Source organism: Carassius gibelio, chromosome B6 (genome assembly GCF_023724105.1).
Source record: "Carassius gibelio isolate Cgi1373 ecotype wild population from Czech Republic chromosome B6, carGib1.2-hapl.c, whole genome shotgun sequence".
Lineage (NCBI taxonomy): Eukaryota > Metazoa > Chordata > Actinopteri > Cypriniformes > Cyprinidae > Carassius > Carassius gibelio.
Window position 1 is genome coordinate 6,799,539 of NC_068401.1, and position 16,110 is coordinate 6,815,648.

A 16,110-nucleotide genomic window follows, 5' to 3' on the forward strand; every position below is an offset into this window, starting at 1 on the left:
GGCGCTAATTTAGAGAACGCTCGTGTGGGTCGTATTTATGGATAGTGACAAACGACCCATACGGTCGTATGAGTTGGAGGACTTGTTGGTATTTAAAAGTCAATTACTGAAATTAAGCGAGCAAATAGTAAACAGAATGCATAAATTCGGAATGTAAAGAAGTAGAAATAAAATAATAATTGAAGTTCAAAGAATTTCCTAAACCATCATTTTAACTAACACAGTATAGATTTATAAATAAATGTATATATTACATTTAATTCAAATTTATGAATCAAACAGGAACCAATTCTTAAATTCTGAATTCTGCAGGATCAGACTGTGATAAGGCCAGAGGAAATGATTTATAACAAATCTGAATATAAATGAGAATGTAGATGAGGCTTATTCAGTTTCCTAATTAATATGAAACGCACAAATTTCATTTCCCTTACTAGCTAGGTGTTATTTTGTAAACAATCATCTCCAGTCAAGAAGCCGTCATGCCATAGGTATCACAATGATGACAAAGTGCATAACCACGCTTCATTTCAAATAAATTATTCCACGTTATTGATGCTCAGTGCAATCAGTTTGTTCTCAATAGCGTTTGATTCCAACATAAGACGTGGATTTTGCTGAAGAGCTGGCAGCTGCTTAGAGGAGATAGGGCTCAGACCTTTTCTGTTCTTGTTGCACAAACAGGATTACTTTAATCAAGTGTCGTAGCTGGAATATTTTACTATCTCAGCCTTGTCACGTCTCTGGTTTTCCACTGCGACTTTTGAAATGTACAGATTAGGGACCATTCTTATAACTTCCATACATTAATCTCCATAGAGAACCCATACACATGGGCATGAATACAGATACGTTAAGGGCTGGGATGTCAAAATGCATTATGGAGATAATTGGAGTCGCTGAAAATGTTTAAGAATACAAATGAAAAAACACAGAAGTCTGCTTTATGCCTCTTTTCACATTTAGGTGTGAGATCTAATCTGAAATATTTCAATGAAATATCATCGTGAAAAGATATGCTTTGACATTCATCATAATAAATATAACTGCTGCATCAAAAATTCCCTCTTTCAGGAGTCTGAAAAGAAACAAAAACATCTGTAAAAGCTTTGAGCTATTTTTAGAGAAAGCTTACAATATAACAGAATAAATTTTTTTGAAATACATTACACAATACATATTCTTTAATCTACTGATAAATATGACAATAATGCAGGCACACACATCAGAAGTTGTGAAATGCAGTGGGTTAATCTGGAGTACACTAAGATGTTTTATATAACTGTAATACTGTGTTTATGTCAGTTTTCATCAAGACTTATGACACGTCCTTCATTATGCAATGCAAATTTTTAATCCGCTTGATGCTTGAAAATTCAACCGCATACAGCTAAAAATAAATAAATTAATGAATAAATAAATAAGCAAAAACAATGAAAGCAAAAAAACTGAAGGTAGAAAAGTTGCATCAGTGTTTCCCAGATTTTTTGTCTTATGCAATACAATGGCCATATCATTAGGGTCGCGTTCCCTTTCAACATAATTTTTTCGCATTCCCTTTTCAGCACACGTATAAATACACATAGACCTATATTAATGAAAATGTGAGCATACAGCTCAATGAGAGGAGAACAAATATCAATTAACAAAATGAAACTTGTGCACAGAACAAAAATTATAACACCCCTAATTTACACAGCGCCAAAATCATAGTGATGAACAACAGCATTTACCTAAACATTCCTAATCTTTTTTGGAATTTCATATATATATAGCCGTCCGAACGAACCAAAAATGATTAGAAATTAGACTTTACAAAGCAGCATATGAGAAAGAATGATGTTTTGGACAAACCAAATCACCAGAATGCGTCAGACTTTCCAAACAGAATGATTCATTTGAATGAATCATAATTCATCAATCTGAATCCATTAGAATGAATCGTACTTTATTAATGAACCAATTCCCTGGAATGATTCAGATTTTCCAAACAAACCTTGCCAACACTTGAGAGAGAAAATAAAATAACTTATTATAAATTCAAATATGTCATGATAGAAATAAGCACAAAAGTTGATGTTCATCTTCTGTAGTACAGGTAGTTACTATATTGTTAAAACACAACAATTTATTCTGAAAGACCAAAATAAGTCTTGTTTGACATCCTAAAATCTGCCTACTCTCTACCTATTACAAACATCTCTTAAATATATTAGAAATGAAATAAGTTAACACTAGTTATGATAGATTATCAAGCAGAGGAGATTACACTGAGCATATAAATGGAAATAAGAATCCAAGTTCATTGACAAGCAGAGAGTAATGAAGAACAGCAGTGCGCGCTCATGTAAAGTCTGAGCTGAAGATTGGATTCACAGTGTTTGGTTCAAATTGAGTTCATGGCTTCAGGTTCAGCCGAGGGTTGCGTTGCGCTTACCTTAACAAAGAGCATTCATGGAGATGAAAGATGAAAGTATACAGAGAGATCGTCTTGGAATTAATTTTCACTTTTAAAAGGTTGGCACAATATTTTATGTAGCTAAATACAAACAATTTCAAACTTGTTCCAGGTAACACTTTTTAATTAAATTTGTATCCATTGCTATATGTTTTAATCTGTAAACAAACAGATTTCAGTAGGTAGCCCACTGGTAACCCCCCCCCCCCCCCCCAAAAAAAAAAAAAAATATTTATCACGTACTGACTTGCTTTCTTGAATTTGAACGTTAAGGGGCGGGACGAAGCCCAGAACTTGCTTACATTTTAAAATAACCAATAGCCTTTGGTTTTCATTACAGTCGTGAACCATGATTTGTTATTGCTAGCCAGGCGTTGGGGATTCAGGAACTGGCATTGGCTAGTCAATACATTGACCTCCATTATACAGTTTTATTTAATGTTATAATATATATATTATAATATATATATATGTATGTGTGTGTGTGTGTGTGTGTGTGTGTGTTTATTTTAGTTTTACAAGCAACAGGTTGTCAATATATTATAGTCTTTGATAAAATAAATGAATAAATAATGAAATGATCATATCACACTGTCTGTATCCAATGGAAGTCGGGAGGGTGGTGGGAGGGGTGAGGGTAGAAAGAAAGCAGACACATGTCATGTTTTCATAAGACTAGGTGGACAGCTTTCAGATATTTGTCTTTGCCAAATCACAGGAGTGGTCATAGGACAGTCTGGAAGTGGCAAATGTAGAAAATAGAGAGAGAGAGAGAGAGAGAGAGAGAGAGAGAGAGAGAGAGAGAGAAGGAGAGAGGGAGAGAGGGAATAACCCTGCAGACTGTCAGTCATCTTCTCCGGGTCTTTGCAGGGAGAGGGGGCTCCCAGTCTTTTTAATTCTCTGTGAATCTTCTGTCCATCACCACACTTTATCCCTGCTTTAGAGCTTGGCTCAGACTCACGCACTGTCACTTTCCTGACAATCTACACCTATGCACGGAGAGACATCATAAACTGTCAGGAAAAAAGGGGGAGAGAATCCACCCGACTCCTCTCAAGAGAAAGAGGAAACCCGTACAAATACTCCAATCACTTTTCGCTGTATACTGCCTCTGAACAACTCTTAATAATTCAAACTAAAATATTTTGCAAGCAAGTTTGAGGAATTTAAAAGACATGGCAAAATGACTAGCTCTAACACATTGGCTTTTTGTTATGTTTAACCTCATATTAGTCTTTTAATAAACCCCGCACATTATTATGGATTAGGCTGTTGGCTGGAAGCTGCAGGTAGGCAATTCACGGAGAGGTTTTAATTTGACCTAAAATGAACCATGACCATTTTCTAGGGCTTTGACAGCACCCTACTTGGATTAGCCGTTTTAATTATCGCAAATGTCAAGCAGGGCTAAGAACCTGCTCACAACAGGCTAAAAACACCAAACAAAATGACTAAACCAGTGATATTTTTTTCCTGGGGTGAATCTATTCCCACATTGCAATGAATTCCCTGAGACATGCTGATACAATAACTAATGACAGGTGGCAAATTTCCCCTTATAAAGGTATGATTAGAAAGTGCTGTAGTAAAAAAAAAAAAATAAATAAAAAAAAAAATGATGAAAATACTTAAAAGTTAAAAATACTTGAAAATACTTAAAAGACTAAAACTAAAAAACTAAAATGTCAAATATAGCCAACAGATTCACATAAAATACTATATATATATATATATATATATATATATATATATATATATATATATATATATATATATATATATAGATAGATAGATAGATAGATAGATATTTTCTATTTAATATATTTTAAATGTAACAGAATAATGCACACTTAACTTACACTATATGATTTTGGAAGTGAAAATGCGTGAAGAATCATAAATTCGAAATCTGTATTTGCAATATATTTTAGATTTAATGAAATAATCCACACTTTTATTCTTTTTTGTGAAGGAAAAAAATTGTAAATAGCCATACAGTGCAAATAGTTATTACTCAACAAACGCGTGCAGTCTTTTTACAAGATATATTGTTAATGCTATGTCTTTCATACAAGTCACCTTACAATTTACAGTAAATGACAAATGACAGAGTATGTTTTATTTAACAGTATTTTCAAGTTGTATTGAATAAGTTTAATGCCAAGTTCTTATAAGAAAATCAACATGTTTATATTTTCAAGCTATAGGCAAACTAAGCCAAGTGTCTATTTTTTTTTTTTTTAAGTCTGTGTTGTTTGATCAGGTTTTGTGTGCCTGTTCTTAATATTCACCACAATGTCAAAATCAGGAGTCTCTCCAAGCCGTTTCTTCTTTTCAGCTGACAGGTGAAGTAATGGCCCATCTTTCCTCTAACTTCTAATCCTGTTTACTCTCCTCCTCGGATGCTGCCTTTTCCACGGCTTGGAGTCTGGGGACAAGCTTTGGAAACACGCAACCTTCTCTATTCACGCCAATTTACAGGCCTAGCAGCCCAAGGCTCTACTTTGCAGATTATGAATGCTTTAACCTGGCTTTCCACACCTCTTGGTAATTTTGTCTAGTTTATCTTCACTCAAAAAAATGAAATCTGGGTGTTGTTCGATAAAAATAAATAGAGCATTTTGAAACAAATAAAATTAATCAGTTTAAGGGATGTACACAATTATTTTAAATCAGTCTGAACTAAATCCATACAACCTTAAAAGAGCTCAATTCATTTGTGTCGAAACAACAAAAAATAATGATTCAAGTCAAACTACTACTTTTGCGCATGCGCTGATGACAGGAAATCCACGTGACCTCGTCAGTTATCGCGGGCGCCATTATGTGGTGGAGTCCAGTCTATGGTGGAATGCTGTAGAATTGGTAAGTTCAAAAATCCTTTATTTTCTTTGTCTGCATTGTGCTGATAGAGAGTAAAACTATTTAAATCAGTCAGAATTCAACATTAAGCGGATATTTGACAGCTTATTGGATTATTTGAATTACTCTATTAGTCACATGTTCATACTCGATAAAAACATAGTAAATCGATATAAACGCCTGCATGTATGTACATAATTTAACATTAATGCGATATTTGCTTAGTTCTAATTCCTGTTGCAAGCGTTATTTTACTAGATTGTTTCAGTTAACCCACTCGGGCTTCTGTTGTTGAGCGTACTGTTAAGTGATGCTTCTGTACAAGTAAAGACGAGAAGACTGCGAATTAATGTAAAAACGAATTAACAAACAATGATGTCAATACAATTATATGCTTGATGTTAATCAACAAGCAGCCAGGCGGTGTGGAATACAGTATAGAGCACATGCGTACTAGGCATGTGTCATTTGACTATGATCGCACAGGATTAGGGTGCACGCGTTGTAATACCATGTATTATTGTTACAGTTGCTGTAATTGAATGAGAATGATTTAAAGACAATTTGATATTTGTTTGTATGAAATATAATGATCGAAACTTCCCTTCCGGGCAGCATTTACATTTTATATAGATTTCAGTTATAATGCATATTGCATGGGAAAATCAGCCTCGGTTTCGTCGGTAGAGCAGGATCGCCCGTTTTCTTCAGAATTGTTTTGTGTTTGTATATATTATAGTTTTACTGTTGCTGAGCATGTAATAGGTGAAACATCTGTACAGGTAAATACAAGTACACTGCAAATTTATGTAAACATCGTTTTATTTTACAGGTTTTTACAAGAGCTCATTAAATAGCAATCCTATACTTGGGTTATAGTCTACTTTTTCACATGGTAAGTTGTATTAAGTATGTTCTTAAATGGGTTTAGAAAAATGGCTCATTATTACTGTAATAAAATAAAGGAAAGTTTAAAGTGTTTTATTAGTGTGTGCTTGGAAATACCTAATGTTTTCATAACCAACATACGAATGGATAATGTAATTTTCTGATTTCATACAATTTGATAGTTATTTTACTATATTGTTTCAGTTATGAAATTAGCCATTTCATTCAGACGACTGCTGCTGAGCAATCTGTAGGAGATTTCTCTGTTCAGGTAAAGATGAGAACACTGCAAATTTATGTAAAAATGATTTTTATATTTTTATTTTTATTTTACAGGTTTACAAGAGCAATAAACAGCATCCCATGCTTGGGTTTTAGTAAACTTTTTCATGTGGTAAGCTGTATTAGTGATGTTCTTAAAGGGTTAGTTCAGCCAAAAATGAAAATGATGTCATTAATTACTTACCCTCATGTCATCCCAAATCCGGAAGACTTTCGTTCATCTTTGGAACACAAATGAAGATCTTTTTGATGATTTCTGAAAGATTTCTGTCCTTTCATGAACAGCGACACAACTGAGACTTTGATGTTTTAATAAGTTCGATGTTCGAAAGTATGATGAACAGATTTAATTTAGGTTTTTACTTGCATATAAACATTGATCAGCAAACATCAACGGAAGGTCAACTGAACCTGATTGATGCCCAAAAACAGAAGCTCAGACGTGCTGCGTAACGAGAATGAACCTCATTGGTTCTCACATGTCAAACAAACATGCTTATGCTTCCGTTCACCACAACTGATGAGTTGATGAATGTTTATATGTGAATAAATTGAAAATCTAAATCTGTTCATAATATAAAGCGAGTCTTCAGAGAAATGTGACTTAACCGCTCAATTTATATGGATTCGTTTTATGATCTCTTTATGTACTTTTTGAAGTATCAAAGTCTCAGTTGCATAGCTGTTTATGGAGGGACAGAAAACTTTCAGAATTCATTAAAAAAAAAAATTATTTGTGATCCAAAGATGAACGAATGTCTTCGAGCATGACACGAGGGTGAGTAATTAATGATAGAATTTTTATTATTAGTTGAACTTTCATATAGATTGCATGTCCTGTTATACTTGGTTATCGATATGATATTGTCAAATAATCAATGTTTTTGTGTTTTTTTTTTTTTTTTTTTACAGAACAACAGCGTAGACATGGAAAGAGAATGCATCCTCAAAAAGCACTGTGTGTATACTTAAAAGAGGACCATCTACAGCTGTTCAAGGAGTACAATGTAAGCAACTGCTTTTCTCTTCTTCACTTTTATGTTTACATTAAAATCTAACCGTACCATTCTCTACTTATGGTTCGGCACGCACTTGAACCGCGGTCCACCTCTAATGACGATGCGAGTGCCGTATGCTGCTCTAACGTCTAGTCATGAACGCTGTTGCTATCTTTGTGTAAACAAAACTCATTTAAGCCTTGCTAACTTAAACATTCAAGAGCAAGACGCAAAAGAGAACTGTGAGATGATTTGTGAGTGTGCTCATCCAAAGCGCCCACATGTTTTTTTTTTTTCAGAAAACGTGCAAATACTGAGTTCTCTTTCAAGTCTTGTGCTTCAGAGGCCAAATTCGTACAAAAATTATATCAACATGACCGTCTTGGTGAGTATCCTAGCAAACATAGTCTGTTATGTCTTAAGTGAAGTTTTATTAAAAGAGAAAGACATTGTATGTATAACAGTATGTACTGGATCGTCAAAAAAACTATTCTCACTGCCTGTGTTTTTAATGTTAAATCACACAAGAAATGACAAAGAAATTACTAACTGCTCTTGACTGAATAGCTGATGTTACTTCAATAATGATTAATCTTTAATTTATTCAGTAAAGATAATATGCAGTGTTTTATATTTGATTATCCATTTTCTGTACCAAAGGGGAAGTCGTGGCCTAATGGTTAGAGGGTTGGACTCCCAATCGAAGGGTTGTGGGTTCTAGTCTCGGGCCGGACGGAATTGTGGGTGGGGGTAGTGCATGAACAGCTCTCTCTCCACCTTCAATACCACGACTTAGGTGCCCTTGAGCAAGGCATCGAACCCCCAACTGCTCCCCGGGCGCCGCAGCATAAATGGCTGCCCACTGCTCCGGGTGTGTGCTCACAGTGTGTATGTGTGTGTGTGTGTGTGTTCACTGCTCTGTGTGTGTGCATTTCGGATGGGTTAAATGCAGAGCTCAAATTCTGAGTATGGGTCACCATACTTGGCTGTATGTCACTTCACTTTTCACTTTCACTAAAAAAAAACTACTGTTAGATATCTGAAAAAAACTGAAAAGCACTGTTTATTTTATTTGAATCTTTGATCTATTGTATTTATTTGTAATGTTGCTTGTAGTTTGATTATTTGTTCTTATTAATTGATCTTATTAATTTTTATTTTACAGTAGTCCAATTTTACCACATTTTATTTGTCTTGCCCAGGATTGCGACTGGATGAATGCTAAAGAAGCCATAGATCAGATGGTAATGGGGATCTACATCGTCCAATCCATAGACGCCAACCAGGAGATAAACCTGTGGACGTTGGTATCCTGATTGAAGGGACCGAGGTTCTCTGCTCTTTGAAGAACGTGTAGCAGTGGCCATGCTGTTTGGACTTACTTACGCCTTGAACCTCAGCTACCCACAAGAACTCAAGGCTACATTTGAGGTCATCCAGAAAGTGTTCTTTATCTTGGATGGACAAAAACTTTCACTAAAGGTACCAGCCCTTAAGAACAAGATGTTGGAGTAAGTTACCTTACGTGTGTATTCTCAAAAGACTAAATCTTGACTCTAGCTGTGCATATACATTGAAATATAATGTTGTTCATCTTGGATGATATTTTTTTGTATTTTTTTACCTGAAAATTTGCCTTGAAATAAGAATAAAGAGAAACTTTTGACATTCACTTTGAGAACATTTTATTTGTGCAGTAAATTACATTTTGATAGACATGTCAACAATTAAACATTTGTTTGATGTAAATAAAGTTGTACAATTAACTTAACGATAGTAGTTGACACAATATTTCTGGTTTTCTAAATTAAGTGATTAAGATTAATTGGCTCAACAAGATTAAATAGTTTATAGATAAATACGATAATATAATTCAAATGAAAATGATTTGATCTTGTTGGTTCAAAATGAATTTTGCTCTTGGGTTCCATTTGCCTAAATTAAGTTGAGACAACACCATTCAAATGTGTGGAAATAGGTGTCATAATTATATTAAGTTAGACCAACGATTTATTTTTTTGAGTGTTCTTCGGACCACATTTTCTAACCCTCCCCCTTAACGTGTGTCACTTTCATGTGAATTTACATGCAGAAACGTCATGACCATCAGCTCCACCATGAAACACAGAGAGCTCTTCTTGATATGGTGCCATGTCAACACATTCTGCTGGTGCGCATTTGTCAAATTAAATAATTGGTTTTGCATACCAAATAAGACTGTGATCAGTTTGATTGAAGCGGTTGAACAAATGAAGTGATATTCTAAGGCACAGGGCAAAATGAAGGACGGTTTCTCCTTGGCATTCACGCACGTCTTTAAATTGCCGCATGACATCTAAGTAATGCAGCAAATTAGCAAATCGTGGCAGCCTCTCTTTAGATCAGGTGCCACTTACATCTGTGTATAAATGGATAAGGGAGAGCGTGAGGAATTCTTGGTGTGAATACATTATTGCCATTACAGAGCTGATTGCACTTATGAATTACTGCAGGCACACAGGTAACGTGATAAGTTGTGATAATTTTGTAGATGCACAATATTATAAGTAAGTGCATGATATAACATTTCAGTCATAATTTACTCATCCCGACGTCTTTCATTAAACACAAAAGGGGATGTTTTGCAATATGTTCACACAGCTTATTTAGATACATCTAGTATAGTAACCACACGCTGCTAAATAATAAAAAAAAGCAATAAAGTTGGCATGAAATCAAAATCAACCCTATTTATTTTCTTAAGACATGCTGTTTGTTTTTGTGTGAATGAGTCATCCATGCAAATTACAATGGCATTTATTATAAAACGTCATTTATTCCTGTGATTGCGAGACCAAATTTTCAGTCTTCAGTCACATAATCCTGTAGAGATGATTCTAATATCCTGATTTGATGCTCAAGAATCATTAAAATTATCAATGCTGAAAACTGCTTGATATATTTGTGGAAACCATGCTACTCTTTTTTTTTCAGGATTCTTCAGTTAATAGATTTATTTTGGTAACAATGAAGACTTTAATGCAACTTATAACAATTTAATGCATCACTGCATTAAAGTATTACATTTCTTAAATAATAATAATAATAATCAATCATCCTCACCCCAAACTTTTGAGTGGTTTTTGTTTCATTTTATAATGTAAGAAATAAAGCAAGTCGATTCCATTTCATTCTGACTTCAAAGCACCTTATGTGCTTGTAAAAAAGTCTTGTAAAAAAATCTTGTCAGCATCGATGTTAACCTGGCATGATTCATATGGAATTACAGAATGTAATGTTTGGTTGTACTACTCCTTTAAGAGCAATGCAATAGTCCTCCTTAAAATTAGAACATATTAGCACTCTTATCTAAGTTAAGTTTTCTCTCTGACTATATACTTCTGGGGATGAAATTTGTTTTATGGCCCTCACCTGCTTGCACTTGAAACCAGCTAAATAGGCTGCCAGGTCTCTCATCCCCTCTTCAATACTATGACCGTCTGCTCAACCTTTCCCTTTAACATGCCGAACTTCTAAACCATTCATTATCTTACCAGTTTCCCCCCTGTGCCGTCGCACACTAACAAGTGAACTATGACAGCCCTATTCTATCATTGAAATGATTAATTTGAATAGCCAAAGGTTTCCTCACAATTATTTCTCCATTTCTATATCCGAAGGCCTTTATAAACCGCTATGGCTATCTCTGTAAAATCTGGGCCACATTTTCTCCATTCATTTTTGCATAAGATCCATTACATCGCTGTGGGGTAGAATTTTTAATCTGCCCCACTTCAATAAGCACATCTCTGCCTACCTTGAAAATATTGTCAAAAAGGAAGGTGGTTATTATTTATCAGTGCCAGGATTGATAAGAAGGGGTCGAGAAAGGTTGCTAAATGTCTAAAGGTTGCTAAAAAACTACAGTTGGATCCAAATGAGACCACATTAAAAAATACCCCCGCCCCCACAACACTCATAAAGTAAAGCAAAGACATAATCCAAATGGAAACTGAAACCATTTTCTTTTTCTTTAGACCAGTAAAGCCTTTGTTCTGGGCCTCAAAGTGTCCGACATATGCCATATTGGGATCAGACTGCAATCAGATAAGGTAACACTTCCTTGCAAAGCGAGCAAGGGTTTATTACAGCCAATTTGTGAGATTATACAGACACATTGGCTTGGCAAGAGTAGTGGTTAGGCAGTAGCCTTCCCATGTCTCTCTTCCATATGGGTCTTTACAGCTCCAGTGAAGCCATTAATTTAGGAGGATCAGTGCGAGAAATATCAGTACCCAACGAAATTTGGTCAGACTCACAGGCACTATTGAAGGGCACCAAATTACATGCAAGGAGGACTTCCAAAAGGCTCTGTGACTGCTCCCGTTTCAGCTGGACTAGTATTTATGGTTAAATCCCCTGGTAGCCCAACAAGTCGGAGCGGTTCTCGGGAGATTACATCCATGTTCGCACACTTACCTGTCAGTGTTCATGACAAGCTTATTCCTCTGAGCTCTTGGAATAAACTCCTACACCTTCACTGTGAAATCTACTTTAGCAAACTCCATTTCACACCTCAACCGTAGCTCGGTTTCATAACTTAATGTCAAATGTTGGTAAATAAACATGTAGGATGCACCTCACTGAGTGAAACTTCCAAAAAAGATACAGACGTGTGGCTACTTTCAGTTTTTTTTTATGGTGGTTTACTAAACATGCGACTGAAGTTACACTATTTTGCCATTGCGAACGGCTCACAATATTATAATAAAATTACGGTAATTATAATATCAGCACCTTCAAGGACACTTTATTGATTATGATGTACAGAGTAGTCCACGAGACCGCTTTGAAAATCTGGGATTCTTTCCCCCCATTTATATTCAGAAATAAATGTTTTGGACTTTTTTGGAAAAGTTTAAAACAAGATATTTGAAAGAGGGGGTAAAATTATAAATAGGTTATAAGACGCTTACAAGTATTCTCATCAAGATAAATTCATAAGCAAAAAAAAAAAAAAAAAAAAAAAAAAAAAAATAGAAGAAAAAAAACAGTAGATGGACTTTTTCACTAGAGGAAGCATATTGTAGACAGATATTATATTTTGGTCAGAAGCAACACTTTAAAGTTAAAACATTTTAATAGTGGATTAGTTTGTTGTTCACAAGACCTTAACTGATGGGTTGGAGTTGCGTGGATTACAGTACTTGTGGATTGTTCTGACACTTTTATCAGCTGTTTGGACTCTTATTCTGACGGCACCCATTCACTTTCATTGGTGAGCAAGTGATATAATGCTAAATTTCTCCAAATCTTCTAAAGAAGAAACAAATTAATTGCATGACCTGAAGGAAAGTAAATGTTCAACCATTTTTCATGTTTGGGTGAACTATTACTTTAATTTCCATTGACGCACAAGATGCTTTTTGGATGCTGAATTTGATGATCAACATGTTTTACACAAACTTCTTGAGTTCATGTCAGTTCAGTTAATGGGGTGCATGAAAATATGAAGAAATTCAGTTTATGTTGCACTTCAACATTTCAATTCAGTTACTCTGATAATTTAATTTGTACCGAAAAGATGGTTGCATTTAATAAAAAAATGCTAAATAGTAGCAGGATCCACAGTATGTATATATATATATATATATATATATATATATATATATATATATATATATATATATATATATATACTGTATATTTTTTGTAATTTAAATAACTGTCAGTAAGAATGTCTGCCGGCTCTCATCCAGCAGAGACTAATCTCAGTCTATTGGTAATTACCAATCAGTATGCATTTCTTTAAAGGAATCGTCTCCAGGCAACCATATAGATCAGCCAAGCTCTATTCCATTCATCAAATTAGAATGAAACGTCTCCTCCCAGATCAAAAATGCTGTAGTGCGTGTTGGAGGCTGATACTGATACTGTAGCGAATCATATATTTGCTCTACAAATATTTCAATATGAAATCTTATTTATTTTTATCTCTCAGAGATTGTACAGGGTTAATACAAAGGTATTAAACAGGCCAGAATGCTTGCATAACAGCAAAAGAAAACACCAGACGAACATGTTACATTTATAAAATGCAAAATTTCAAAACAAGGCAAAAATGTGGATACTACCATATAAGGAGATTTACTTTTTCAACATAAAAGGTCCATGATAAAAAAATAGCATACAAATATAAATAAACTAATAATAATAATAATGTTAATGTTAAATAATTATTATAAAAATTATATTAAAAAAAATAAAACGTTTCTTTAAGATGCATGAATTTTGAAATTTAGAAAACATGAAAACAACAGAGGGAATATCTGTTTTAGCTAAGATCTGATGACACACTTTGGTCTCATCGTCAAGCGTACAAACTCTGCAGATGAGAGTTATGGGTTAAATTTAAAGAAACAAGAAATGTGTTTCATTAAAAAAATCATCAAATAACAGACTTTCATAATTGTCCAGAACAATAATGTAATTATAATAATGTAACAATCTATGTAATTATCCAGAAACTATGTATCAAACAAAACTGTCGCTATTCTTCAAAACAATAATATCTCTCAGGGCTTATGTAAAACAACATAATGCATTTCATCTATCTAAAGGCCTTTTTACATACACAAACACAGCATCGCTGACTTGACTGACGAGTGTAGAAGGAAAAACAGCAATTCAAGGATTTCTCTTAAAGATCCAACATTCCAGGTCACTACTGCATTACAGGACTTAATACTGCGCTCAATGTGAATCTCAGCTCTGAACACCTAAGCAAAATCATTAGCTACAAGAGAAAGCCTACTTTTTTTTTGCATAAAATCTACATACAAAAGACAAATAGTTTGACAAAGAGGTAAAAACCATCACAATATAAGGCAATGGAACTGAGTCACCTTTTTTTTTCTTTAAAAAAAACAACTAAAAACTAGTAAAATAAAATAAAATGTAGCTATATCCACCCAATCCTAATTTTGAGAAGAATTGAAGCTGAAGTGTGTATGCAAAAATCTAAGTAAGCCATTTTTAGCTTGATATCTGTTTGGGGAAACTATTTCGGTGACATCAGTGGCACAGAAATGACACACTTCATCTTTAAATAAAGGCAAAGTTCTATGAAATCAACCATGACAAGATCAGAAACACTACTCCGTGAACATGGGCCATCTTGCTTGCGTCTGAACTGAAGTATCCTCTTGAGTTCAGGCCTGTGATGGAGAGGAACACAAAGACATCACAGACAGGATTATACATAGGAGGCCATTACAAGTGTCAAGCAATTGGCAGGCTAGCAGTTCGATTCTGTGAGTGCAAGCTCAAAAATCAGTGTGCACCCTCTTAATGAGCTCACATGAAGCCTTACTTGACATCTTTGGAATACGGATGGGGCTACTGCTGCTGCCGTCTCCTCCGTCACTCAGGGCTTTGATCTGAACGAGCAGGTCCTCTTCTGATGGCAACTGAAGCTCCACGGACGTCCTGTTGGTCTCGACTACGCTGCTTCCTCTGTGCCAGTTCTGACGATACACAACCTGCGCGGGGGAAAGTGGGTCAGTGAAATGCAGCTAGTCTGTGCCAATTAGCAAAAAACACTCAAAAATAAATAAGTCACGACATCAACAAGGATATTTAATGATGTCCAATGGCCTCAAAACATATTTGAAAACTTAATTCTCCTATAAAAAGTTGGAATTTGATTAGACGAAATGTCAAGCAAAAAAGCATTTACTATGAAGAAGAAAAGCACACTTTTTAAGCATAACATTTCACTAAAATAGGTCAATATTGTAAGTTTATAAGAGTTTATTAGAATACAATTAATTCAACTATCTACAGTATCTCTCTGTCTTTTTCTCTCTATACACACAGCCATTCAAAAGTTTGGGATCAGTAAGACTTTTAAAGTTTTTTGTTTTTATTTTTTGTCTCTAATGCTCATTAAGGCTGCATTATTTGTTAAAAAAAAATACAGACGAAATATAAATATTGTGAAATATTTTAGAAATTTCTAACACTGGTTTCCTATTTCAATATACTTTAAAATATTGTTTATTTCTGTGATGCAGAGCTGAATTTTCATCAGCCATTACTCCAGTCTTCAGAGTTACAAGATCATTAAGAAATCATTAAATAATTTGCTTATTTATTATCAGTGTTGAAACTGTTGTGCCGCCTAATATTTTTTTTTTGGAACCTGTGAATTTTTTATTTTCTTTGATGAATAATAATAACAATTAATTATTTTTATTTTTTTTGCATGGTAGTCTATATTACTACAAAAGGTTAATTTTATTATACACAACACAACATAAAAATGTAACTTAAGTGTAATTTAAATTCTCTCCTAAACAAACAAACAAAAAAACATATGTAAAAGTTTCATGCTGTCTCCTTGAAATCTTCAAAACCGAGGTGAAAAAGAGAATACAAATTAAATAATCGTTATACATTTCAAACTGACTTTCAGTGGGAGGATTATTAGTATGTTTGTTGACATATCTTGCTGTGAATAGGTTTCTCAATCCATAAATCATTTACATTTTTTTTTTCAGATTGACAGTGCAAAACAAATAGCCACCAAACTGATATTCTTTCTTACTCATACAGACTAGAAAATGTATGATTATTGATTGC

General features: G+C 34.3%; 1 protein-coding gene and 1 long non-coding RNA gene across 2 annotated transcripts in view; one reads left to right on the top strand and one right to left on the bottom strand.

The window, feature by feature from the left end:
• Nucleotides 1–5,027: 5,027 nt before the first annotated feature.
• LOC127959982 (uncharacterized) lies at nucleotides 5,028–9,160 on the top strand. The gene is made up of 6 exons (XR_008154316.1): nucleotides 5,028–5,323; nucleotides 6,153–6,215; nucleotides 6,545–6,602; nucleotides 7,403–7,497; nucleotides 7,788–7,873; nucleotides 8,691–9,160. It is a non-coding gene; the product is annotated as an uncharacterized LOC127959982 (long non-coding RNA).
• Nucleotides 9,161–13,438: 4,278 nt separating this feature from the next.
• The window catches only part of LOC127958989 (contactin-4), an 82,924-nt gene continuing 80,252 nt past the window's right edge, over nucleotides 13,439–16,110 (bottom strand). Inside the window, exons 22-23 of the mRNA XM_052557984.1 lie at nucleotides 14,840–15,008; nucleotides 13,439–14,684 (exon numbers count right to left, since the gene is read on the bottom strand). Coding sequence (XP_052413944.1) covers nucleotides 14,590–14,684; nucleotides 14,840–15,008 — 264 coding nt within the window. The 3' untranslated portion in view covers nucleotides 13,439–14,589. The remainder of the gene's footprint in view (nucleotides 14,685–14,839; nucleotides 15,009–16,110) is intronic.